The following is a 27,537-nucleotide window of genomic DNA, read 5'->3' as shown; positions in this document are numbered from 1 at the left end:
GAGCGACGTTAAGGAATGAGTAATAAGCTTATGTTCAATTCCCCCAATCACACAAATTAGGGTGAATTAAGCTGGTAATGGAACGTTTACATATGTTACAGGAGATATAGAGGGGGATACATCATCAGCCTGGATTTGATGGAAAAGAAAAAGAGGCGGGAGAAGACGAATGAGATCCTGACAAACTTTTAAACACACACACACACAGACACACACAAACACCACTGGGGTCCTACCTGTGTGTCCAGTACTGGTGTTGTGGTCAGACGCTGACTGGCCCTCTGGCATGCCGTGCTGTCTGGTGTGGTGCAGGTTGGAGATGATTGTAGAGAGGTCACTGTCACGACTGTAACACACACGCACAGGAAGGAGAGGATAATCACATTTAGAAGCAGCCCCAAACAAACTTAATTCCACAACGCAAATCCAAACCAGTGCACAAATTCATACTATTTCACACACTGCCCACCCTGAAAATCCTCCATCCAGATAGTGACATCCTCTCTAAAAATGCATACCTCCACAGAGACACAGCAGCTACAAGTGGCTGTCCTGTCAACCGGCTCTTAGCTCTGAGGTGTGTAATACACTCTGACAGACTACCGCATCCAGCACTTTTGGGTCTCATCCCTGCTCATCTTCCACACTAAGATGCATTAACGAACATATTCACAACTCATAAGTCGTTTAGCAGCTTAAAACCTGATTATGGCTCTTTTTAAATTCAGGCTGCCGACAGCTGTTTTAGAGAAAGATGACAATTGAATAATGTGGAAAGACAAACGACAGATGTTTTAGATAAAGGAAGATTAAGCCTTGAACAGGACTGACTTACTTATGACTGTAATATTTAAAGGGCAACACTGCCGATTGAAAGGAATTGTCTTGTTTTCTGTTGTGCTTCTCAATCACCCTGTCCTGCCCTTCAGCACCCAATGGAGGAGCAGGAGGAGGTCTCACAGATTAGGCTCGGATCTGGTTGGAGCCACTCTGCCCTTCCAAATGCTCCACCAGCCGCCTTTCTAACCTCCCCACACCAGTGGACCCACACAACTGTGTCATGGAGGTATTTCATGTGCAATCTGATTACCATCCTGATCGCATTAAATGGCATAATGATGGGAAATGGGCGCTTAGAGTTTGAGGGGAGCACAGCAGCCGCGCAGTACGAGCATAGTCACAGTATAATGGCAAACAGCTTGTGCGGTAGGAGAGGTGCAGGGCTGCATATTTTATCATGTACTGTTAAATGACTGTGACATGCGTGCTCGTGCCCAAAGTTCATGCACACTCAAGCCTGAGAAGATGCAGTATTTAGACATTTGTCAGTTTAACGGTATCGGCATCCTCTCGTGTCAGCGGGAATCTTGTTTATAGCCTTAACGGGCAACTTTATTGAAAGCAGAATCATCTATGAAGGGGGTCTGGTGTGACACAGCAAGCACAGTTTATGGGACAGAAGCGGTGAACGGTTCTTAGCTGCCACCACTATGACGAGGCCACACTGTTTGCGGCTGCTGGATTTGGGTTTTTACAGTCCCATGATTACAGGCTCCCGCTGTAATGTCAGGCTGTCGGTCACCAAGCTGTTTTCCACACGCTAACAGCAAAGATGAAGGAAAGCATAGAGGGGCCTAATGTTGGCCACTGCTGGCTTCACCAGTCACCTTTCAGTCACAGAAGACCAGTGAGTCAGGAAACAGTCTCAGACAAAACAGTCGCCACCGGTTACTAAGCGAGGAGACGCTTGATTGGACGGCGAATGCTAACTTTTTAGACTAATGACAGACTTCTTTTTTAGAGTGCAACTTGCTAAAATTAGTAGCTATCTGTGTCTGCGAGCTTTTCTTCAAAAAGAAAATGAGATGCAGGGGAGGTTTTTTAATTGTGCTTTAAGTCATATAATAATGTATTTGCGTCATCCAGTGACTGCAACAAAACACCCATCACACACACACACACACACACACACACACACAGAGTGCAGTTTCACTCTCCACTGTGAGAGACTGCAGCCCAATCCATCCATCAGCAGGCTGCGTTATAACACCACCCTCTGTCCATCATTTAAAGTGATCATGATAATGCCATCCTGAACTTCTCAGAGAGGTGATGGGGTTATTATCCTGTGGCGAAGTGGCCGCTCTAAGCCATGAACGGCAAGGACATTGTTAGTGGGGTAATTAGCGCACTTTTCCTGAGCTGCCCCGCCTCGGCTTGGGCTAATGAGGGCCTAGCCCTGTCCCCACCCGCCTCTGCCCTCCCTCGAACCCCTCCCCCCCTCTATTTCTCTGGGTGGAGGCAAGGTCATTCTCAAGCCCTGGAAGATGAACGGGGGGTGGGGACGGTGTTTAAAACCCAGTCACCTGAGTCAGCGCTCCCTAAGGAGCTCCTAAGGCTTGGGGTTAGCCGGGAAGGACGGGGGACTCAGAGAGGATGGAGGCGGGGCAGGAGGGTTATATTGTTGGCTGCTGGGCCCGATAGCTAAGAAGGACATGAGCTGCCTTCTTATCATCCAGGTGCACGCCGGAGACAATCATCTCATCCTCAGCTCATCCCCGATCTAGTCAATAGTCATCTTGGGCCACAGGACAGACACACTGACCCAGACACTAGTACAACTAATATGTTTAATACTCATAGATATTACTGATATCCAACACAACTGAGATGATAATACGAACTCTGTATTAAAGTGAATATTTTTTCATAGTCATAGTTCGTGGTAAAGATTGGCCATTTAATTTTGTATAAAACCCCTCAGAACTAAATCCGTCTTGCTCAATATATATGTCACCAACATCAAAATGGCCATTTCCTCGGCAAACATATTAAAAAAGGTGAAAATCAAAACAAGTCTGGCAAAGTTGACGGCTGCGGTTATGTGAAAGAAGAGTTAGTCAGTTTTGTGAGCTAGCTACTCGACCAGTTCTACAAGGTTTCAGTTTGGGTTTTGGTAAACGTTAACCAAAACAACGTCACTTGCACCACTGTTGGGTGTGTAGCCTTTCTAGTTCTAGTTCATATACATTCACAGTCCTATAACTTGATTAGTTTTATGAAAAACCATGACTTTTTTTTTTACAATGAGCACTTATCTTTTAAATTGACAAATATATGTGTAATTCACAGCACAGTTCAAACTGGATTAAATAATTATTTGTCTCTAACCATTCTCTACCACATATTGTTCCTGAGATAAAGTCACATGGTGGGACCTTACTAGGGATGACTTCCTGATATTCATTATTACAATATGTTCTGAATTATGTTTCTACAGTTTTAAGATTCAAATCTTTATGTATTGCTGAATAATGCATCTCCATAAAAAAGAAATAAGAAAACCATATAATGTCTAGTGTCCCCGTAAGAATAGATTAACACAGATCAGTTATTGGTGCTCTTTCTGTAGTTCCCTTCGACCCATTACAGAGGGCATTACGATTTAAAATGGGCCAAACAACTAGAAAAGACTCCTCCTGGCACGGGTGAAGCGACTCAGTATAAAAGCCCAGCAGTGGCCTGCTGCGGCATTGGCATGCGTAGCTGAGGTGGCGGGGCTGGAGGTCACAGTGTGAGCTGGCAGAAGCTGGCAGCCCAGGCGCCCTGACGCCATGTCTCACACCACCACTGGGAAAGTGCTGACAGACAGACAGCAGGGAAGTGAAGGTGGAGGAGTGGAGGAGGAGAGAGAGAGAAGAAAGGAAAAAAGAGGGAGAGAGAGAAAGACAGGTCGCAGGCGCTGTGTAACATCTGGTGCTTGCAGATTTACTGTGTGCCCTCCTCTGCTCTCGTAGCAACAGCCCGAACACACTCCAACCTGCACAGGTGGTCCACAGCTCATTCAAATAATACCAGGCAGGCAATATGCAATATTAAACAACCACTGCAAAGCAAGGTATGGACTTGGGCAATATGCGGAGAAAAGGACGGAATGAGTAAAGTTTCTCTGATGTTCTGTCAGAAAAAAAACATATACTGCGAGTCTTTCATCAAAGAAATACTTATACATCAGGACACAAAGATTAAAGCAGGGATATGGATCTGTTCCGTATACATTTAATGTTTTGTCTGATTCCTATGAGCAATGGAAAAAAACAATTGTCATGCTGCTCACAGTTGGATCGAAAGGCAACGTGCAAGTGGGATCCCTGCAAGTGGAGGGGGTAATGAATAAATACAGAAATAGATACATAAATAAGTAAGAGTAGCCCGGCTTCTCTTCTCCTTGTTGTTCCTCTGCTCTACAGGCTGACATGAGGTCGATAAGGCAGCCAAGGGAGGAGAGAAAAGTACAAGGAAATAGAAGATACGGTAAATCCGCCATGTTGTCCTGCACACACTGCTGGTTTTACTGGTAATTTCTCCTCTGGCTCACACTTTTTGAGCGATTACCTTTCTTGTTTTTCTAATTCTGTTGTTTTTACAGCTATGATCTGTCTCATTTTTCTTAAACAGAAAGAAACTCCTCCCGAAAATGGAAATCACCATTTTTTTTACAGCAGCAGACAGAACTTTCAACGATCACACTGTAGCGACTGTACGATCGACCAAAGCTCTTATTATCTTCGGCTGATTTCAACATACTGTATGACAGCACATGAACAGTAAACACTGTGTTCTTTACATGTGGAAATGATGGAACCTCACACTTGGCCGACGCCAAATCTGAGACTAGACTGCTGACCATCTTTTTGTTGATCCTCTGTTTTGACACGGAGCTGACGGACAAAACACTGCTCTATGCGGGAAAAACAATGGGCGTCTTGCTGCTAGCCAACTACCAATCAGCTACTAAATTGCTGTGACTCTGTTGCCATGGCAAACGCGTGTAAACAAGGCCAAAAATTCTTGAAGTGGAAAGCTCCTCTAGAAAGCTATAAAAACCTCCAAGCTCGCTAATTAGTGCTTTAGGGGAGAGCCATTTCCAGTAATTTCACACTGTCCGTGACCTCTTACTGGCATCAGGCAATGACACAGTTGTTCAATAAAGCCAGAGGACAAAATGTCAAATGCAATAGACATACAGTAGCTAACTCAGCGTCACTGGCTTTCTCTCTCTGAGGTTATGACGTAGATTGAGGGCAGCATACCCATTAACAAATGCCATGAGGAGATGTGTTTTCATACAGAGAGGAGGGCTTTGAGGGGAAACTGAGAAAACACTGATTTAGGAAGCCGTAACTTCAGATTCTTCTCAATATTAAGAAACATGAGTGTCCTCAGTTGCTTCTAACGGTACTAATCAGCTGCTGTTTTCTCTCAGTAAGCACCACAGCTGCATCAACATGTCAGCAGGGTAAAACGCAGACAGCAGTTCAAGGCTACTACCCAAAATGACACCTACAATGTTTTACGCTGGGCCTGGGCGATAAAACGATAGTGATACGTACGCTGGTACGTATCACTATCGTTTTATCGCCCTTCATCAACAGCGATAAGAGCATTGGTTAGATAGGAAGTTTAATAATTCACTCAAATACATTTAATGTAAACCGCAATGAAAGCACGTAAGGAATACGCCCTGGCTCAGAAACAGCCAAACATATCCCTTAAAAATGGAGCACAAGTCACACACAAACAGCCAATCATTTATTGTGTTAACGACATGAAGGAAACAGCGCGGGGTGAGAAAATAGGTACAGATGGCCAGAAATAGTTTTTAAAAAAAAAAACACACAAAAAAAAACCCAGTGTGTCTGATGAGCTATGTTATACTAGTTTACCAGTATGGCAACTTCACTTAACCAGACTATTCTGCAGTGTTTTGGCGACTGCTTGCATTCAGCAGTTTATGAGTAATGTTAGCATTGCAGGCGCTAAAACGGAGAATTTCTTGGGTTGCATTAGTAGCAGGATAAACATGAATAAGTCAATTAGAAAAGCACAATTACACGTCAATTTACATACACAAATTAAATCATTAAATTAACCTTTTTAACCATAAAACTACAAAGTTAAAAGAAAAAATTCAACCTTTCTCTCTCCTGGTTTATTAAAAATAGGCCATTAAAGGGGCTCCATGTAACATTTTATAGCAATTTACATGTTTTAATCACTATCTTATTGGCCACATATATATATATTTGTTTAAGTTGTTGAATGCTGCTGGACAGTGGATTTCTTTGTGAAAGACTCAGGTAGGATTATCTGCAACAGTCCAAAGGATGTGACTTTATGCATGTTCTTGAGTGCCTCGTCTCAATGCTTCTCTCCACTCCACTGACAGAGAGTAACAGTTACTAATGTTAGTTTAAAAATGGAGTCTGCAAGCAAATGTTCCACTGAGCGCCTTTAAGATGAACAATAAGAATCATAATCGACTAAAATGTAAAGTCTTAATAAGAAAATATTTTTCCATTTTTTTTCCCAGCCATACCATAAACTTGCTGCTGAAGATGGAAATGCAGGTCCAAAACCAGTTATTAGGGATGTTAGTAGGTTAAGTTGAATTCAGTATGTTGCTTGTTTCAATCAAATTTACTCTCTGCTGATTTGATGAGCAGAGGACAAGATGGGTCTTGTATGAGGGGACCCCGTGATAGCCTCTGACAGGCAGACCATGTCGAACAGCTGGAGTTTTTTTGCTTTTATTGGACTCTGGCAAAGGTCTGCAGATTTTCAGACAGCCTTCTCCTTCCTATTCAATCTGAGACTTTTTGTAGATTGAAACATTTGCATATATAAGTGATCAAGATTGCGAAACAGAAAAACTGCCCTTGTTTGTTTAGGTGAGCGTTAATAATGGGTATGGTGGATTTTTTTCCCCTCTTCTACAGCTGAAAGGCAGACGTCAGCGGGTGTAACTTATAAAATCCACGGTGGTTGCTGGGTAATTACCCAGACTCTCAGTCAGCACTTTTCAATCAAAGCCTTGTTATCTACGGCCAACTGAAACAAACACTAAGGTAGGCTTTGTTTTGCCCTTGAGTGAGACACTAAAATCCTAAGTTACCGCCATCAAATATTTAGTCCCTGAAATGAAATCCATAAATCAGACTTAACGAATCCAAACAATCTGCAGCGCCGATACCAAAGCAATACCAAGATGATAACAACAACTAGATTTTGCTTCCTTCTTTCAGGTCATGTGGTGTTTACAGAAGACACACAGGACTTTAGTTCTGATAAACCAAGAGGATCTTCTGTGTACAGCACGCCTTATGTGATAATGATTATTTGGTTGGCTCCGTGGCTTGGCTGCACTTCAGGTTCTAGATGTTCTGTGCTTATTCAGCAGGACGAGCGTGGATCTATGGAGGACCAAGTAAACTAATTGTTTACTTGCTGCTCGTTTTTTTTTACAAAGGTGCATCAGTTTATAATGAACTTGAGACGACATCCGGATGAGACTGATGAGCTATAGAAGCAACACTTGTTGACACTGACAGACAAATCCTCTTAAGACCCAACAGTTGGCCACCTGAACAAACCAAACAATCTCCTTTTCAATAATATATCAAACGACATAATATATATTTAACTATGCACTGAAGAATTCGACTGAGAGGAAGTTTTCTAGTGTAATGCACAGATGCCAGAAATTAATGTTGGTGGTTTACTTTACTACGGCAACAAAACAAGACACTGATAAATTGAAAACTAGATATTTTGGGAGATGTTGGTACATTTGTTAACCATGTTTGTGGTGACAAAACCAGGTCTTTTTAAGCCAAATAAATATATTTTCCAAGGTCTTACCAAGTGTTTTTTTTGTGAGCAGACAATAATTACATCATTGTTACAACAGAAAATTGAAAACTGAACCTAAAAAAAGTTAAGATGCAACATAAAGAAATAAAAAAGTTTCATCATATCTGTGGTTTGCTGAAACGTATATTGCCAACACTTATTCTGGTGATTGGGTTGGATTGGATGAGTCCATCTATATTTAAGTGCAGTTACATTACGCAGGTTTGCAGCAACCAAGTGGGTGTGACACACTGCTGCCGCCAGCCTTGATGATGTGTGGATGAGACAGCACAGATACATCACACATGTATACAGAGGCCCTGTATTTTTCACATCCATTGGCCAAATCCAATTTGTTAAGACCCTTCTACGACTCACTTACGAAGCTGCGGTCAATGGAAATCACATTTCCGTGATTGGACATCCCATTATCCCGTTCGTCCAGACCTGCGCTGGGGGATAAAGCAGGGCTGAGACGGATGCCCGGGACAGACCGGAGCTGCGGCTCCAGCGAGTCCGTCGCCTTTCAAAGGGTAAAAGCCTGACATATTAGTCATAAGTGTTCTTTAAATTCATTATCATCTTAACACGCCAGCGGCACAAGTGTCAGGGGGAGGGGAAGCCCTCCTAAATGAGGTTAGTGGATCCATTTAAAGCTTCACAGTTGCTGTGCTGTCCGCCGTGTCACACGCCAGTCTCAAGACATGAAAAACATCCCCTCCTGTAATGAGGTTGCACAAGCTGCTTATAATGCAGCTGGGGACTTTCTGAGGTTAATCAATGAACGGCTGCTGCATTATATCTGTCAATAGGCTGTCTGATTTCTGAATCATACAAGTCTGTAAATGTACATACCGAATAATCAAATCCATGTGATGTTTATTCTCAGACTGAAAATATGCTCATGGATCAAAGTACTGACTGTAGAAAAACAAGCATAACATATATATAATTCCACCAGCACAGTAGAGCTGCAATGATTAATTGATTAGTTTTCAACTATTAAATTAATCTGCAACTATTCTGAATATTGATTGGTGTATTAAGTATATTTTTAAGGAAAAAAATCCAAAATGATCTGATTTTAGCTTCTTAAATGTGAATATTTATGGTTTCTTTACTCCTCTATGACAATAAACTGAACATCTTCGGGTTGTGGACGAAACAAGACTTTTAATGACAACAGCATCATCATCTTGAGCTTTGGGAAACACTGATTGACATTTTTTCCCCACAAATTCATAGTTGCCTAACAACATCAGAGCGAGGCAGCGGTGTCCTCAGGGCACAATTGCTTCATCCTAATAGGCTGACCTCACTGTCACCCCGCATGTGAGTGTGTTTGCATGTATGGAAATGTGAACATGATGATTCACTTGAATCCAAACAGAATTTTACTAAACGTAGTCCACATTTTTTTGACAAATGCGGACAGATCTTGAGCACTCATCTGTGTCCATTATTGTGGAAAATTTCACTTCTGACAATTAGTCGGACAGCCAATGACAGATTCACACTAAACTGGCAAGTATTTCATTTCATGAATAAACCGAAGACATTTCTGAAAACACTGAAGTTGCATTCCTAATACATACCACTTGATTTGATTAGAACAACAAAAAAGACTGTAGTGTGAAGCATGAGGATGACTAGATACATGCCGGACTGTGGGTGTTTTTGAGGCAGCATATGCTTTTTCTTATTATTAATCTTCAATTAATTAGCCTGTCCAAGTGTTATTTGTATTATTCCCTTATAACAAAGTCAAAAATAACAATAACAAGACATGAAGTGGCGTCTTATTAATGTTTTGTATGAAAACCGCTCCAAAGCGGAACACACTATGTGATGAAGCAGACAGCGTTGACTCAGGTGACTCAGTCTTTCAATATCAAGTCAAGACAGATACGCTGAGACTTGGCAGGAGCAACAAAATGCAAACCAACAAACCAATTAACACTTCCAAAGCTCAGCACACGTCTTTCCTTTAGACATCCCGAAGCAAAAGCCATGAGTGTATTTTTGAAACACAGTTCTTTGTCTGTTCGTCTCAGAATGCGCCTTTTAACACCTCAAAATTATCTTGAAATCACTTTTGATGAAAATACTGCACACACGTCTGAGGTGCCATTTGAAAAAAAAAAAAGAAGTTCTCCTGAAGAGAGGCAAGCAAAACAGGGGATTTATTATTGTAAATTATTTTAAGACAAGTGACACCTCAGAGACATTACCTCTTGTGGAGATTTCACTAAAAGTCATACACAATTCAAGCCTACGCATTAACGTAAATGTGTGTCAGTGTCTACTAAACACACACAGAAAAGGGGAAGAAAATGTAGGAAGTAGAAAAGAGCTGGAGAGTTCAACAGGTTATCTGGTATGAGAATAACACAGGATCCAAATGTCAAATGTGCTTGTTAAACATTAAGCCAGGGCAATAGGAGTCAAAGGTGTCTTACCTCTTTCTCATGATACTGTAATGCAACTCGTCCTCCTGTTTGATGTGGGCATGATCCCCAATGGCCCGCTCGCTGCCTTCGCTGTCGTCACTGCTGAAGATGGAGGCCAGCTCCTTCTTGGGCACCCTGTTGGGAGGCAGGGGGATGGTGCGTTTCTCAGCCAAGCGCCCGCGGTTCTGCACAAGGCACAAAGAAATAGGAGACACTTGAACAACAGGAATCACATATAGGTTGTCAAATTGTTGGAACAGCTTCTCAGTTTGCTTGTGTATAATCCATCTGCATCACTTTTTATAATGTATTTTAATCTTTGAGTATCAGTGCACCGAGTTCTCTATAATGTAGATACGTGGAGAAACAGATCCGTAACTGACTTGATTAAAAATATCAAAATGAACCCACATATGATTTAGATGTTCCTCTAAACATTAACTGAGTAAACATAAAAACTAGTTAGCAAAGAGCAGAGAAACCGAAAATAGTTCACTTAAAGTAACGGAAAAACATGGATGAATGGCTCTAAGATTCAGACAAATTCAACTGTGTGATGAAAAACTATTGTAATCATATCTACTTTTATATAATTAGTGTTACACAACATCCAGTTCTAAAATTATTAGAAAGAAAACATTTGTACCAGGATGGCAGGTCTCGATAAACAAGTATCTCACACCTTCTGTTAGGGGTGTGTGAATACATCAAAACTAAGCTATCAACCAATAGAATCTTGTTAGTGAGAGTGGTAGCTACTGAATGTAACTCCAGCTCTGTGAGTATGTGCATAGCCGTCATATTGGTTTCACAACTGATCAAAAAGGTGCAATGTGTAAGAATTGGCCACCTGTCAAATGTATGATCTAAACAAATGGAGAGCAGCATATCACCAGAGTAGCCGCTAGCTGTTGCTAACTGTAGCTGCTGTTGGATAGTTAGCTCAATTAGCTGTGGAGCCACCAGAACAGTATGGGCCTGGGACGAACCAAAGCTAGCTGGTCAGCATGCTAACTTTAGTAGACAAATTGCGACACAATTCATAGACGTTGTAATGTTAAAACCGTTATTATAAATAATATGAATAATATATCTTTTATTACAAAAATTCTTAGATGTTGCACCTACAACACCATCAAGGGTCCACAGAAATTATAGTATCTCTATGGTAGTAGCCCATAAGCCTCCTCCTTCTAAACAACAATATGATCATCCAATTCCATGTTTAACTGTAGAAATCGTCGTAGGCCATCTGAAATATTACATTTGTCCAACACTCATCAGAACCTACCACATACAAGCTCAACAGCAAAGATGGAATCATCAGAATAGCCGGAACCAATAAGCTACGCTAAAACCAAAACAAGTTAATCTGTAAAATAAGCATTCAGCCTTCCAGATATTGTAACACTGGAATCCTCAAATACTCTATTTAAGGCTAATATTGGACTAACTACCTTTTAAAACTAGCCATTTCTTTCTCCAGCATGCAACACAGACGTCACATTTGCTATAATACTTTTCATCTAAAGCGAAGTGAGGGGCAGAAAAGTTGGTCGGTGAAATGAGTGTTTATTTTCCCCCAAAGCTGCCAGGAGAAAGGGGAGAGAAGAGGGGATAAAGAGGAGATTGTGGCCCTGGGGTGTTAGGAAGTGAAGCTGGGCGACCTTTAATGTGACCTGAAGAGGTCACTGCAGATTAACATGGTCCTATCACAGAGAGGAGGGAGGGGGGGAAGATAGGGAGAGGGAGAGAGGAGTAGAGATATGAAGGGAGAGAGAGATGGAGAGAATATAAAGGACCGAGCCGGGGGAGGAAATCGGAGAAGAGCAGGGGAAGGGTAGGCTGAGGAGAAAAGTTAACAGGGAAGACAGGGAGAGCGGATGTGGGTTTGTACGCGAGAGAGAAGAGAACAGGTGAGGAAAAAATACAGAAATGAAAGAGAATGTGGGGAGTCAAAACATGAGAGAGAGAAACTCCACAGAAGTAAGGTCTGTCCGGTGTGGAGTGGACTTGGATTTGAAACTATATCCCCCCGCCTTCTCTCTGTGCCTACATCTCTGCTCGTACTCCCGGACGCCTTCAAGCCCTCCAGCTATCCCTTCCACCACACGCAACCCTGCTCTCCACCACTCCTCCCTCCTTCCCTCGCTCCCTCCATCCCAGGAGGCGCGGCAGCATGAGTGGCAGGCGGGGGCAGGAGGAGGGATTTGGGGGCTCCTAGCCAAGAGGCAAACAGGTGCAGCCCCTCTGGAGTCGCTCAAATGGCAGACATTAAAAAGAGTTGGGGGGAAGAGAGAAAGAGAAAGATGAAAACATCCCCCAGGATGAGCAGGCCACAGAGTTCTGCACATTTCTTTCCTCTCTTATTTTGTATCATGCCTTGCCAGGAAAGAGGTTTTCCCTCCTTTCTTCTTTCCTGTCAGAGCTTTCTACAAGTTCTGCTCCAGCCTTTGAGGACAGTGGATCACTTTCTGATAGTTGTGCTACTTCCACACACGGCCTCAGCTGCAGGAAGTTGCTGCTGGAGCTCCAACAGGGCGGAAACAACGGACGCAACCCACAGTTACATCTGTCAGGCACACACATCTGTTAAATACAAATTCTCCACCTCCAACTCTCTTTACTGCTGTCTTCCCATCGTCAGGGTAAAACACAATATCACATGGGCGCTTCACATCACCACCTACACACACATGTGCATGCACACTCCCTCACACACACACCTGTTCCTGCTCCTTAGAATTCCCCCTAAAAACAGGGGATTTTACTTGGAGCACGCCAGCAGTAGAGTGTGGACAGGAATAGAGCGTCTAAGACCAGTCGTGACTGTGGCTGTGTGTGTGTGTTTGTGTGTGTATGAGCGTGTAGACAACCACCCACATGGCCGTGACATACCCAGGCTGACAGCCCCCGTCACTCCCTCCCCCCCCTTCCTCTCTCTTCTCTCCTCCCGGAAAGCCCCGATCCTTTCTTTAGTGGCACTGACGCAGAACTGGGGGTGAGCTCCCACTGCTTCCGGCAACACTTCCGCAGCACGGGGGAGGGCTCTCCGAAACAAAACACGAAGCAAAACACACCCCTGGCAGCCCACGTAGGAGCGCTCAAAGGAAGGGCGCCTAAGCGTACAGGCTCATACGCGCACGCACGCACACACACAGACACGCGGACCCAGGCGCGCATGTGTGTGCAGAGCTGAAGCAACCTTACTGTGTGTGGTCAACCTCCTTTTCAGCCATGGAAAAAAGTCTCTCATAAAAGTCCCACTAAAAGCACCTCTATGAATATCACCTCCCACGCTTTCTGTCTGACAGTCAGGCAGCCAAGAAATATATCTGGGCTTCACATTTACACTCAAAAAAAGACACAAGTACATAGAGATGCACTAGCATGAGGACACACTGACCAACTTATTACACAACATGGACAGACCATTATAATGGTCATATCAGCGAGTCCTCCAATAGATACAGTTCACTCTTAGAGCAACACTTGAAGCTGAACTTCTGAAATAGTGAATTATTCGAACAAATTACAGCTTTAGTTTGATACAGTAACTTAAAACACATAAGTACAAGTGGTATATTATAGGTATATCAAAGGTCAGATAACATGAGATGTAAATATTCTATATTAGACATTCACACTGACCTCTTGTCAATTCTCAAGGGTGCCTCTAAATATAAGAGCCTGCCTAGACTCCATTTTTGGGGCCAATGCATCGACAGATATGCACATTTTTTACAATGATCGCTCCAATGTGGTTATCAACAACTTGTAATGGAGGCAGGCTGTTTCACAGTTTCACAATAAACCTGACTGTTTAAATCTGTATGAAGCAGCTAACTTGCTTACTAGAAATGTAATAATTATGTGTCCTTTTTCAAAATTGCTTGTTTTTAGGATTCTGTAACAACAAGACCCCAACGTAAGCAAGTAAAATGATTATGAGTCTGAATTGATTTGGAAAGTTGAGGACATTTGGTAGAAATGTGCAAATGGAAACGGTCTGTAGAAGATAAAAATCGTGATTTCAGCCAACTGTCAGATCTTGAACGGCAGTGAATGTCATGTGGTAGTCTGATGCACTACGATCTGGGCTCCCACTGAAGGCTGTCTTGAGAAACAGCTAGAAGTACTGTTTTGGTCTTTTATGGGCAAAAAAACATTATTCAGCATACATCCTCAGTTAATAGGTATATAGTGATGGGTAATAAAGCTTTAATATTTCAAAGAGAAACATGAATGTATGATGAGCAACGTGCGGACATTAGCAGCCATACTGAATACGCTTCTGTAAATCATTTGGTTGGCCTGAATTCATACATTTATATCAAGGGGTTTGGTTTAAAGGCAACAAAACACTCTTGAAGTGAAAAAAAATACAGGCTAATATCACAGCTACATGCTGGCCAGCAAAGGCGTTTCACTCCAAGCAGAAATTATAAGGCAATCTAATGTTTTCTCTCTAAATTTATTTCAGACTTTTAAATGAGCTGTTGGTGGAAAAGAGGACTAATAAGTGTGTGTGTGTGTGTTTTTTTTTCTTCTTTCTCCTTGCGTTATTTCCTGAAAGGTGCAGTGCCCTGCCGCTGGCTCCAACAAGCATTAGCAAGCACACACCCACACACACACGTACTCACGCACACACACACACACACACACACACACATACACACGAACACACAGCGGTAGCCGCCCGTGACATTCCTGCAGCTGCGGCGCTCTCTCTCCCTCGCACGCGCCCCCCCAGCGATCTCCCTGGGGGACGAATGCCTAATGAGTCACGCGCCTGTCTGCCGTTACCTCGCAGCATGTGTGTGTGTGTGGAGGCGGGATGGCGGGCCGACTTGGCGCGAGCGCTAGGGGAAAGGGGGAGGGGGAATGAGGAGACGACAGAGAGGGAGAGAGGAAAAAAAAACGAGCGTGAGGAGTGTGGGGGGGGTTGAAGCGGTCATTACCGTGCTCACATAAGAGCTCTGAAGCAAGGCTATAACAAACAGTTTGTCTGCTGTGTGTTTCTGTGAGACTGAGATACTCCAAAAAATTACCAATTCCTACTTTGTTTAGTCTCATTCTCCTCATCTCTGACTCACCCATCCTGACATTTTGACAGGTGCACCTATGAAAGGTGATTAGTTACAAAATTGTCAGCTTTCATCAAATTGAGAGCGCTCAGTATGCAAACATGACTGGTATAACCAGATTACTGTGAATAATCTGATTAAAGTAATAGTTTGATTAAAGTGTTTACATGGACCACGGTAACCAGATTTCCCTGGTAACCTGATAATAAAGTTTATATGATGTGTTTGATAGTCAGGATAACGTCTGTGGGGATTTCTAGTAGAAGAAAATAAAAAGGCCCAGTTATTGTTTTTGCTTTTATGAATTCACAGAGCACCTTAATGCAGTTTCTATTACTTTGGGTTCATCGTGACATCGTCAGCTGCTTTTAAATCATCCATTTGCATCCACTGTTCTCCCTGACCTTTCTGGTGCATGTTCCGAATCAAACCAGTGAAAGAAATCGGTCAAAAGGCACACTATTCTGTACAGTGCACATGTAAACTGACAAGTCTTGTATTTGCCTGATCTGGTTATAATCAAATTATTAGAGGCGCTAAAACGAAACCTGCTGCAATATCTTCAAGAACACCAAAGACTAAGAACTGCTGAATATGAATAAACTGCAGATTTATAATTAGAAGCACACTGAACTATTCTGACATGTGAACATAATGTTCATATAGACACTTTTATTCACATTCCTCCACCACAAACACAAACATGCACTCACCAAAAGCGCACAAACAAACTAGCACTGACACACGGTATAGCTCTAGACTGCAACCATGTCGTTGCATTTTTGGAGACAGTGCGGTTAAATCTTATAATTAGGAGCACCAGTGAAACTTGCAAATATGGCCCCAAATGTTATATCATGCTGGTAAAGTTTTGCTGCCAAAGCAATAAAGATATATGAATGTGCTGCACTGCATGTCGATTTAAGCGGTAGTCCTAAATTTTGTGATGGTGCTCCACATTAATTAGCAGGGAGCGAAGTGAAAAAAGTTGCTCTGGAGCCCTGTATAGTCATTAATACTGTAGAATCATGTTTAAACCCATTTTCCAATTATTAGGCCAAACCACATTTATATAAAAAGTTTTATATTTAATTTATATTCAAAGTATTCATATGCATCAGATGCATATCAAACTGATATGCTTTCAATAATGATGTCTCCAGTGACATGTAATGCAGTTAAAGCTGTGATTTGCTGCATTTTGCAAGTTCAAATTAAGGTAAAGACAACGCTTACATGTGTGACGGACTTTTTGTTAACATGGAAGTTTGAACATTCAATCTGGTCCGATTAAAGCTTTTTGGACTGAAACACCGTTCTTGACTTCAAAAACACAACTATAAATTTGCCAGGAGATCAGGCAACAACCTAATCAAGTAAACTCCTTATAAGTACAAATGTACTTCATACTTGGCAAAACAAATCTGATTCTGGATAACTTGTGTGTACGTGTGTCTATGTGCTTAAGTGTGTGTGTGTTTGTTTGTGTGTGTGTGTGTGTGTGTGTGTGTGTGTGTGTGTGTGTGTGTGTGTGTGTGTGTGTTTGTGTGTGTGCGTGCGTGCATGCGCGCACGTGTGTGTGTGTGTGGTTTATGTACAGACTTTAGGCAACACTTGGTTGTTCAAGGCCATGTGAGAGAAAGAGAAAAAAAGTGAGAAAGCACTGTAGGGCGGACAGGCATGCGACCAAGTCCCCCGCCTCCCCCAGACACATACACACACACACACACACACACACACACACACACACTCATGCTCTCCTGCACCCTCGGCCCCCACGCGCTGAGCCGAGCGGGCAGTTGCAGCCCAGTGGAGCGGCACAGGGCAAGGGGAGGGGAAGGGGGGAGCAGTAGGGGGAGGGGGAGAGGTGCAGAGAGGGCGAGAGGCGGCGAAGTGGAGGGGAGGAGGAGGAGGAGGGAGGGGGGCTGCTGAGGCGGCGCTGGGAGGTCAGTGGCGGTGCAGTCAAGCGTGCCAGCGCGCCTCTCGCTCTCCTCCCTCCGTCTAGTTTCTCTCCGTCTCTCCTTCATCCTCCCTTAGACTCTCTCTCTGTGTTTGGATTGGCCCACCGAGGCTGCTGCAGGGGAGCTTTACGGACAGGTAACAAGCCGCTCTCTCCCCAGACAAACACCGGAGGGAAGTGGAGGTGAGCATGAAGCTGTGGTCGGTAGATTCAGCTGATGTTTTATCTAAACTCATGTAAAGATTACCACTAAGTAGTTCTATTAATTGCATCGCAACAACTAACTAAATACACAGCCACACTATTAAAACTACACCTCTCCAAGGTGTGAACATTCACTTCGCTTAGGTCTAGACAAGTGACGCACAACTTTATATGCAGTGACACAAATTGAAAGATGAGCATCAGTCAAGTTATGAAGAGTTATGAAGGAACACCAAAATAAACCCAGATGACCCTCAAAATATCCAATGTCTTTCTTATACTGACTTTTTAGCACATGGGACAAAATATCGATACAGCATTATATATATATCGTGACTGGTGGTGAACAGATTCCCCTGACTATTTGACCAACCAGAGTCACGACTTTATGACTTCTCGTGGTGTAAACTTCCCGTAAATCTGAATTCACACAGATTGAATTCATACAAATTTTAGTGAGGCATAGTTGTATCCGACTTTAACATTTGAACTCCAGAACTGTTCTGCCTTTTGCCATCTTATGGCTATTTCACATTGGAATGATGACACACGTGCACAAGCTGCAATCAGTGTGTGTGTGTAGTAGTAGGCAACGATAAGCAAAAACATTATACATTTTTGTACATTGTATCAATTCACTCTGTGAAAATTAAATCACAATACAATGAAAGAATACAATACACAAGTCCTGCTGTTGCCTTTTTAGTATCATGATACCATCGTGATTGCAGTGCGACATATCGTGTTGGTACCAAAACTAAACAATAAAAACAATATTCCTCTTGTTCACCATTGTTCAAATATACATGTACACAGATAATGTTCAACAGATTACAAACTCATCCATTTTCTTCCGACTACAACGCTGACAAACTAATAATAATCCAAAAGTGTATTTGTATTGATAATTCTACTTGTGATGCTGTGCTCATTAACGCAGTATGTGTGTGTTTATCTGACTGTATAGATGGATGTATGAAAGTAAAACTATGACAGGACAGAACTGTCTGCAAAGGCCTGATGTGACGAAGCGGGCCTGTAACTATCAGAGGAAATCACATAATGAACAACACACACACACACACCGACGCACACAAACACATACACACACACAGATGTTGGGAGGAGGGTTTTGAAAAATATTGCCGTTGGCTTTGTCGTGATAAACCACATTTGGCTGATAGACAGATGCTCCATCTTATTTTAGCAGCCTACTAACATGGTCCACACCCAAACACGCATACATCCAGTTATACAGTGTGCAACGTAAGCTTACACATACAATACAATGTGCACTGCACACACACTTAGCTCTCTGGCATCTTCCTTAAATGGAAGCTAAATGCTAATGTGCTAAATGAAAGTGTTTATTTTAACTGAATTATTCATAGAAAGACAACAAGAGGCACCAACAAGAGTTTTAGCATGTTTGTGTGTATGTGACAGTTACAATATTTTTATGTGTGACACGTGTCTCTAACGGCGAGATTAAGACCCACGGTGAATGAACAGATCATTAGAATCACACTTAATCTGACACACAAAAGCGCACAAATACACTCGACACGAGCACAGTTCTGCACACTCCTGGGCCAATGACCGACTCTGGTGTTACCATAGCAACATAGCCTCAGCAACATGCACGCAATCACGCGCACAAACACACAACATATGAAACAGAAGCAGTATACAGTAGGTAGTTGGTCTACGAAGACGACTCCACATCACGTAAGAGCTCAACTTCTATTATTCCACTCAATATGGTGCACTTTCATTTTAATTATCTTTTCCCCATTAACCCTATTGGAAATGGCATTATGAAAATGTAATGAGATAGACTGCAAGTTATAGGCAAAAGCGTGCACGGCTGTGTTTGTGTGGAGATGTGTGTGTGTGTTTGGTTCCACTTTGCAAGAGGAGCCCTTGATTGGAGGAGGTCTTTACGAGCCGGAGGAGGGGAGTGTAATTTCCTCCCGGCCTCCGCCAGTTCCGCTGAAATAACAGAGCAGAGGAAGCCCAGCTCTCCCGGGAGGAGACACACACACGAACACACACACGCACACACAGCAAGCAGGCAAGTCAGCCAGGCATCGCAGGCGTACAAATAATCACAGACATGCACTCATGGAGACACAGATACAAACATACAGAGCTACAAATTAACTTCAACACGCACACATGATATTGAGTATTACTCGAAAGGATGACACAAAAAAAGCAGCATCTAACAACTTAAAAGGGGCAACACACCTAACACAGCTTGACAGCTAGTTATCAGCAGCGCATCATTCAGGAACTGCGGATCAAAATCATCGGCACATTTAAATGCATAGCCGCAACAACAGTTCAGTTTGTGTCGTGCCGTTATAAACAGCTTGTGCCCGGGCCGACACGGCAAATTAACTTCCCCGAGTTGTGAGCGGGCAGGTGAAAAGTCTTCCCACCAGCTGCTGCACTTTTTTTTATGATCGCTTGCCTCATGCCTATAGCGAAACAAGATCACTCAAAGTTCAGCCGTCAAACTTTCAAAATAAATGACTGCATGAGGTAATTTGTGTCAGTAGGCAGGCAGGCATATAGTGTGTGTGTGTGTGTGTGTGTGTGTGTGTGTGTGTGTGTGTGTGTGTGTGTGTGTGTGTGTGTGTGTGTGCGTGTGTGTGTGAGAGAGAGAGAGAGAGAGAGAGAGAGCTCATCAGTGAGGGAGTGCTGGCTGCCATGCCCTGAGGGGAGTCAGTGGGGAGAGAGGGAGACGCCAGTACAGGCCATACAAGTCCCGCTGCCTTCCCTCCTCCGCCTAACCCTCACCGCCTCGCATGGAACTGCCAACATACTTGTGTGTGCGTGTGTGTGTGTGTGCGTGTGTGTGTGTGTGTGTGTGAGAAAGTGTCACGGTGGTATTCACTTGCAGGGTTAGACTTCAAGCTTCACCACCAGAAAGGAAAGGAAGAGACAGAGAGGGAGAGTAGGCTACAACAACAACCTTAAGGCTCCCATATCCCTGCTTACGTCAATAACAAAGTTGTACTCCGTCACGGCTATAATTGAGTGGAACTGTGCGAGCTCTAGCAAGCCAAAAGCTAATCACTCTGATATCTGTAATAAGCCTAAACATAAGCGAAGGGATTTTTAAATCCTTGTGTAAAAAAAATTCAAAAGTTAAAAAATAAGACATGAGCATTTCTACTGTCTGTTTTCTCGGCCCCCGCGCCTCCCACAGGTAATTCGTTTTGGCTGAACCCAGCGTGTTAGGGTACAGGTCTTCATTCTTGGCTGTGAAAAATGTCACCAGTTTACCTGTATCACTCAAACACCTCCGGCTTATCTAAACCGCCTTTGCCTTGCGTGCCTCGCACACAATAATCAGCAGTAGCCACGCTCAGTAGCTCGCTAAGCCTCTTACACCCTTCCCTCAAGATTAGTGCTTGGGAGCGACGACAGATGCGCTTCGTGGTGATAAAAACACACACACACACACACACACAACCCGCCGCACCTGTGTGAACAGATTTGGCGACGGTGAGCCGGCAGTGTGCTTGCTCAAAGCTGACACACACACACACACACACACACACACACACACACACACACACACAAAGACAGACAGACAAACACACACACGCACAGAGCGGTGATGCTGTAATCGTGACACACCTGCAAGGCCTCAAGGTTTGGCATGGTGCCCCATGGCCGAGCCCTGAGGGAAGCACAAGGCAAACAAAAGTTCAACAGCCAGGTGAGGAGACTGATTCAATGGGACAGAAGAGCACCGACCAATGACACCTAACGTCAAGCACCCAGACTGGACAGCTCAGTACCTCTGAATGAACAAAAAAAAAGGCCGTTTGATACTCTGCATCAGTGAGAGGCTGAAAGTGGATTTGATATTCACGCTGAGAAAAATTAGCGTCAGCGTTGACATCTGTGCCTGTAGGGTCCTTCACTGTCAAGGTTACAGAGACAGACAATGCTCCAATAAACACTCATATACTCACACACACTGGTTTGAGTTTACAGAACTGGGTGACACAACACAATTGTCACAATAAAATATCAGTATGTCTTGTCCTGCTTTCACACAAGCTTTAAAGGTGCACTATGCAGTTTGGGGGAAGAAGATTGTACGAGAATCACTGACTAATTTTGTATTTCTAAACAAACTCTTGTACTTTGCATGACTGAATCAACACATAAACAAATTGATCGTAAAGGACAATGTGGTTTCATCCCGTTTTACTTTGTTATCATCTGCCACCTTTCTAGCTTCAAACACTGTTCTGTAGACCCTATTTTCCCCTGAGAACAACTTCTTTATTCAGGTATGAAAAAAATAAATATTTCTGAGTAATTAGGCATCATTTCATCATTCATATCGTAAATATAAACATTTTGAGTTTGATTTTCTTCTCCAAAAACTACATAGTGCCCAATTAAAGTTACAGGTTATATGGTCTGAGGTATGTTTGGAAGAAGTAAATAAAAAGACAAAACATAAGTAACAAATGTACAGATTGTGTTTTCAGAATATACAAATACAATTGACTTGACTTGATATAATTGCCGAGCATTCGGACTCGGACATGACCTTAAAATAATATCGCAATATTTTTAGACTATATCATGATACATGATATATATAAATATATATTTCGATATATTGAAATCTCTTGAAAGCACTTCATAAATGTGAGGACTGGGCAACAAAATCAAACCTTACAACATTTCTTTTAACCAAATACCTCGATATCGATGTTGGGACAGTATCATAGGGACAACTATTGGCACTATTACAAAAAATAACACGTTGCGATTTTTAATAAATTATCACCAGTGAAGTGGATAATGATGAAGCAGGTAAAGACAAGTATTAGAACACGTAGAACAGTCTGGTAAGTTCAGAAAATAACACAATTTTACTGTAATACAGCTTTCAAAACCAGGAAAAGACAAACACCATTTCCGGTATAACGATATCCAAAATATAAGACGATACATAGTCTCATATCACAATGACGATATTGCCCAGCCCAAATTCATCATCAATATAACTGAGCAAAAAAACATCAAAAGCAATAGCATCACCAACTATAAAAGACTCGCCGGACTACATCTAGATTGTTTAACAGAAATACATGAAAAGTTACCTTCACCAATGAGATAAATACTTCACTACCGAAGTGAACAATCCAGCATCTTTTCACCCTACATACTCTCTACACACACACACACGATATATATCTATATATATATATATATATATATATATATAGATATATATACGATATATACACAGCAAAGCCAATGTCCTCAAGTCAAACTAAAACTCAGTCTTCTATGAAGCTTCCCCACACATGCAGACAGACCGAGCACCAGCATGACAGAAGATGAAATAGTCTCACCACTGGAGATGAAATCCGACAACCAGGACAGTCACAGATTGGTGGGTGCACCTGTAAGATTCCTTTGGACATGAGAGTCTTGAGACTTTTCCCTGAAGGAAAAAAACAAACAAACAAGAGAAACACTTTTAGAGAATACAGTCACATCCCACACATCCTCCATGACACAGCATGTACAAAGGTGCGAGTGGGCCCTTCATCAGCTACAAGACTTCGAGATTTCAACACAAATCTTGCCAAAAATGATCCTATAAACGCAGTATAGGTGTGAAGGAGTCGGTCCCTGCAGAAAGACTTGGCTCACCTCTCTACATTTTTACCATAAAACTGAACTCCACCAACAGCCCAAGTGTGTTGAGCCAGAGAGACAGCAGCCAACTGTCATCTGTCTGTAAGAATCTGTATATTAAACTATTAGGCTACCATCTTTGACCTGGGGGCGACATTCCCCCCCCCCCCCCCCCCACACACACACACACACACACTCACACATCTTAACGCGTGTCAGTTCTGCCTGAGTGACCTTGTGTGTGTGCGTAAGTGACTGCGCGTGTGTGTGGTGAGGGGGCGCGCACATCAAGTGTAATGAAAAAATGAATTCAAACATTAAAAAAATAATAAACCGGAACAAGGTGTTGATGCTGTTTGTGTTTTTTTGTTTGTTTGGGTTTTTTTTGTAAATCTGACACCTATGTTTAAAATCAGAAATGAATTTTGTCTTGGATTAAAGAAACGATCCACATGTAACAACTGACAAAACGCGAATTTTGTATATAATATCTGTCTCTTGGTCAGAGTGCACTGCGTAAAAGTGTCAACACCCATGCACAAAAGCGCATCGCTACTCAACGGAACGCCTAAAAGCAAAAACAAAAAACATTTAAACTGTCAAATATAAATTATCTACGTCTAACTTTCACCTCGGTCCCGGTGCAGCCTGACTCCAGACGCCCCGGCTTGGTGTGCGATCGCAGCCCAAACTCAGTGTCAAAGCCTCGGAGGGTTCGTGGAGGATCTGCGCCTTTTCTCATCCGTCTCCTTACGCACCGACTGCTGTAACCCTTTCGCTCCAAAACTCAGCACCCGACCACGAGACTAAGTTTGTGCCCCAGAATAAGCGGCGTCTAAAAAAGTGTTTAATCGACGACCAGGTGTCCCCCCCCTGTGCCCACAGCGGTGGATGCTCTTACCTTTGTGTCTGATACTCCGTTTCCAATCTTTGGCAGTCTCCCGTCCACTGACAAACTGGAACTCGTTGGGGGTGAGCCACTCGCCCCTGTATTTAATTGAGGGTCCTTTGCTGCCTTGACACAATTTATTGATATAAAGCAAAGCCTTGTTTTCCCCGCACTCCACCTCGATGCACGGCTCCCCGTTGTCGAAGAAGGGCTGAAAGTCGGGGATGGAGGAGAACCTCTCCAGCATTAAGTCGTCCGTGTGATGGTGGAGGTGCTGCTGGTGATGCAGCGCCGAGTCGTGGAGCCCCAAGTACGCGCGGTGATGGGCGAAAATGTGGTCGTAGGGCGGCTGATGCGGGGTCACCACGGGGATCGCGGTGGCATTTAAAGGGGCCAGGTATTCGGACTGGTTGAACGCAGTCAGTGCCATGTCGTCTCCATCCAGCCTCTCCTTTTTGATGGCAGGCATGTTAGTGGGAGCCGAGCGCCGGTAACAAGTAAAAAGCTGCTCGCCCGATCTAACTTGAGCGTCCTCTTCTCCGTCTGTGAGTTGGGCTGACCCAGACTCGGAGACGCGCCGCTTGGTTTTACGCAGAGCCCCCGTGTCGCCGCCGTCAGACAGCGGTGTGGTGAAGTTGCCGGATAGATTCCCATTCAGTAGTTTCCAGCTCGCAGCGGCGGCGGCAGCGCGCTCCGCCAGCCTCACAGCTCCTACCTCCCACATTTAATCACGCTCGCTCTGTTAATACCTGACATGCTGGGCAGCTCTGAGCCCTGGACATTACGGTACCTACAGTGATCATTACGCGTCGTGCCTCTTATGTCTTTGCCTTTGGGGAAGTTGGAGAACGATTTTTTTTATATATATATATATATATATATATATATATATATATATATATATATATATATAATCCCTAATTAACTCAAAATCTTAATTAAAAAAAATATATATATATTAAAAAAATAAAATAAAAAACAGATTCGCTAACGGGGCACTTAAATCTGTCCAAGACACCATCTCACAGCCAGTAAAGGCGACAAAAAAAGAAACAGATGATAAAACATATCTCCTTTTTCCTGAACCCAATGTGGCATATGGCATTAATCAGAAACACAATCCGAACAAATCAGCCGTGAGATCCCTGAGTAGCTTATTTGCGCAACATTAATACAGTTGAAAGTTTTGGAAAGAGTTGTTTTTAACCCCTGTGTATGTCGCTGAAGTCACGCTGAAGTTCACAGACCCAGACCAAACAAGATTTGCACTCTCCGCCGCTTCTCAACTTGGCCCATTTAAACAGCGGAGGCTCGGCGAGAGCCGCGCACAGGAGGGGGGGGGGGGGGGGACTGCGAGGGACGGCGCGTCGGTGCGTAAAATGGAGGAACCATCATCAGCGAGCAAGAGGAAGTGAGCATGAGACTGAATCTAAAACTCGTTTGAATGGCTGCGTCTTCATTTTTACAGTTAATAAATGAGTACAGAGTGTTTTAAAGTCCAACAACGCTCCACTGGAAACATTTCTACCATCAAACCATGTATGTATATCTACAACTCCCCTAAAAATGACATTTTCCTGAGTACTTCAATAATAATAATACCGGACCTTCAACCAAAACTAATATATTGATAATTTACAGTCGTTTTAAAGTCAGACACAAACAGTAGCAGCCTCAAGTCAGACACACGGAGGTGGTCAGGATCACGGATGTCACAGTCCACCGGATCTACCCATGACATCAGCGGCGGGTCCACGCACAGGCGGTTTTATGTTCTCCTTGTGCGTCTAAATTCAACCGTCTATTTGTCACACTCCACCTACAGTGACACCATCTCGCCCTCTCTCCCCGCAAACTTATACTCACCTGCTGCAGCTGCTTCAGTGAGCCAGAGCTAAAACTGTTCAACAGTGTGTGCACAGCCACCGGTGTTTAAGCTGTCCCTGAGATGTCACAGAACTTTTAACAGCGGCTATCTTTTCTTTAGAAGCTCAGTAGGTGTCAACCTTCTCTAGGTGCTAATCACAAAACTACAACATAAGTAGGTGTGATGTTGTGTGCACAAACGTTATGAAAAGGAAATCAAAATGCTTTTGTTGTTAAACTCCTACACTGAACACTTAGTCTTGTGTTGGGTTGGTGTACATATAGAGAATTTCAAATGTAGTTATGTGCAACAGTTGCTGTGAACTTGTTGCTTTAAATAAAGTCCTCAGCCTGGAAGCAGGTTTTCTGAGAGCACTTTCTCTCCACGCTGTCTGCAGGGCATGTTCCCCTGAGCTCCTGGGGCTCGTGAGCAGGACCACATCTGACCCCCATCAGTGGAGAACCACCCAGGTGGATGCACCACCAACACATGGGATAGCCATTCCAGCAGCAGAGGTGGGGTCCAGAGTGCTGTGTGTCAGGGGCCTATAAATCAGGCCAAACTGCCTCTGACACACACAGGAAGGAGGCACGCCACACCGCAGGCGGAAGCGGTGTACGGAAAAGGCCAGAGACCACAGCCTGGCCAGAACTGGTGTATCGCCTGCAGCCAGGAGCAGGCAGGCAATACACACGGCAGACAGTTACAAAAAAAACATGAAAGCTACCTCACCAAAGATGATCACAGATTGGAGATTAACATCTTTCCTTTTGGAACGGTAATGTCTGAGGGGATGTAGTGGAACAGATTTCGCACACACAGTTACAGAAAGTTAGCCTTTAAGCAGGACTTGAGATTAACGCATCTCAATGTCTGGGACTATTTTCCCACTTCGCAAATTACCAACTGAACCGAGCAATGCCTCCATAAAGCAGGAGGAAAGCTAGTTCCTTGTTAGCTGTTAGCAACCAATAAGCAGCAGAGTCTTGTGGTATGTTTGGCTAGCAGAGCTAATAGCCAAGAGTTAAACAGCCATAAGAGCTAGCCGTTTGTGAAATGCATGAGAAGCTAACACAGCTGATAGTTAACCGAGCTAAATAGCCACAAAAACTAGCAGTTACTAAAAACACAAGACTGCTAAAAGAGCTGATATCTAATGAAGCTAATAGCTAACAGAGCTAAAGAGTCCTAAGCACCAAACACACTGGACAAAGTTTCTGTCAGTTCGGTTTATTGTGACAGCACAACCAGTTTATAGTGAATAAATGTACTCAAGTACTTCAACAGTAGAGTACATTTTGGTGGTAAAAGAAGTGCTAATGCTAAAACTTTCAAAAAACATACTAACAAAGTAGCCTAAAGAAAATAGTTTCGATTTGGAACAGTTTGGATTCACTCCAGGATGGCTGAAATAGTTTTTGGGGTGGTGGTGAAAAGGGTTAGCCAGGGGGCTCTGCTTTAAATCCAACACAGTCTCAAAAATGAAATTGAAAGGCAACATTTGTCAACCAAAACTTCACTTTCAGTCACTTCCCACATGTTGGTGAGTACCCAAGAAGTGGCTCTGACATAAATCATGAGCTCCTGACATTTATGTCGTATGTTTGCAAAGCTTTTCTAGTAAGTGGAATACTTCATTTCAGATGAGAAGCTCTTTGATTCTTTATCAAACCAGCCCTCACCACATGTCGAAATGTTTCGAT

At 43.2% G+C, this 27,537-nt stretch overlaps 1 protein-coding gene across 4 annotated transcripts in view; it reads right to left on the bottom strand.

Annotated features, from left to right (window-relative positions):
* The window catches only part of samd11 (sterile alpha motif domain containing 11), a 52,402-nt gene extending 27,622 nt beyond the window's left edge, over nt 1-24,780 (bottom strand). The window contains exons 1-4 of one of the 4 annotated variants that reach the window (XM_030422084.1): nt 23,980-24,780; nt 22,790-22,881; nt 10,152-10,327; nt 237-346 (exon numbers count right to left, since the gene is read on the bottom strand). In XM_030422084.1, coding sequence (XP_030277944.1) covers nt 237-346; nt 10,152-10,327; nt 22,790-22,881; nt 23,980-24,691 — 1,090 coding nt within the window. In that variant the 5' untranslated portion in view covers nt 24,692-24,780. Of the gene's footprint in view, nt 1-236; nt 347-10,151; nt 10,328-22,789; nt 22,882-23,093; nt 23,210-23,709; nt 23,848-23,979 lie in introns of those variants that run through there. The other 3 variants (XM_030422085.1, XM_030422087.1, XM_030422086.1) reach the window with 3 other exon arrangements.
* Nucleotides 24,781-27,537: the final 2,757 nt, after the last annotated feature.

The sequence above is a fragment of the Sparus aurata genome, chromosome 7 (assembly GCF_900880675.1).
Source record: "Sparus aurata chromosome 7, fSpaAur1.1, whole genome shotgun sequence".
NCBI lineage: Eukaryota > Metazoa > Chordata > Actinopteri > Spariformes > Sparidae > Sparus > Sparus aurata.
The sequence above is the reverse complement of the archived record's forward strand: the minus strand, read 5'-3'. Positions and strand labels throughout refer to the sequence as shown.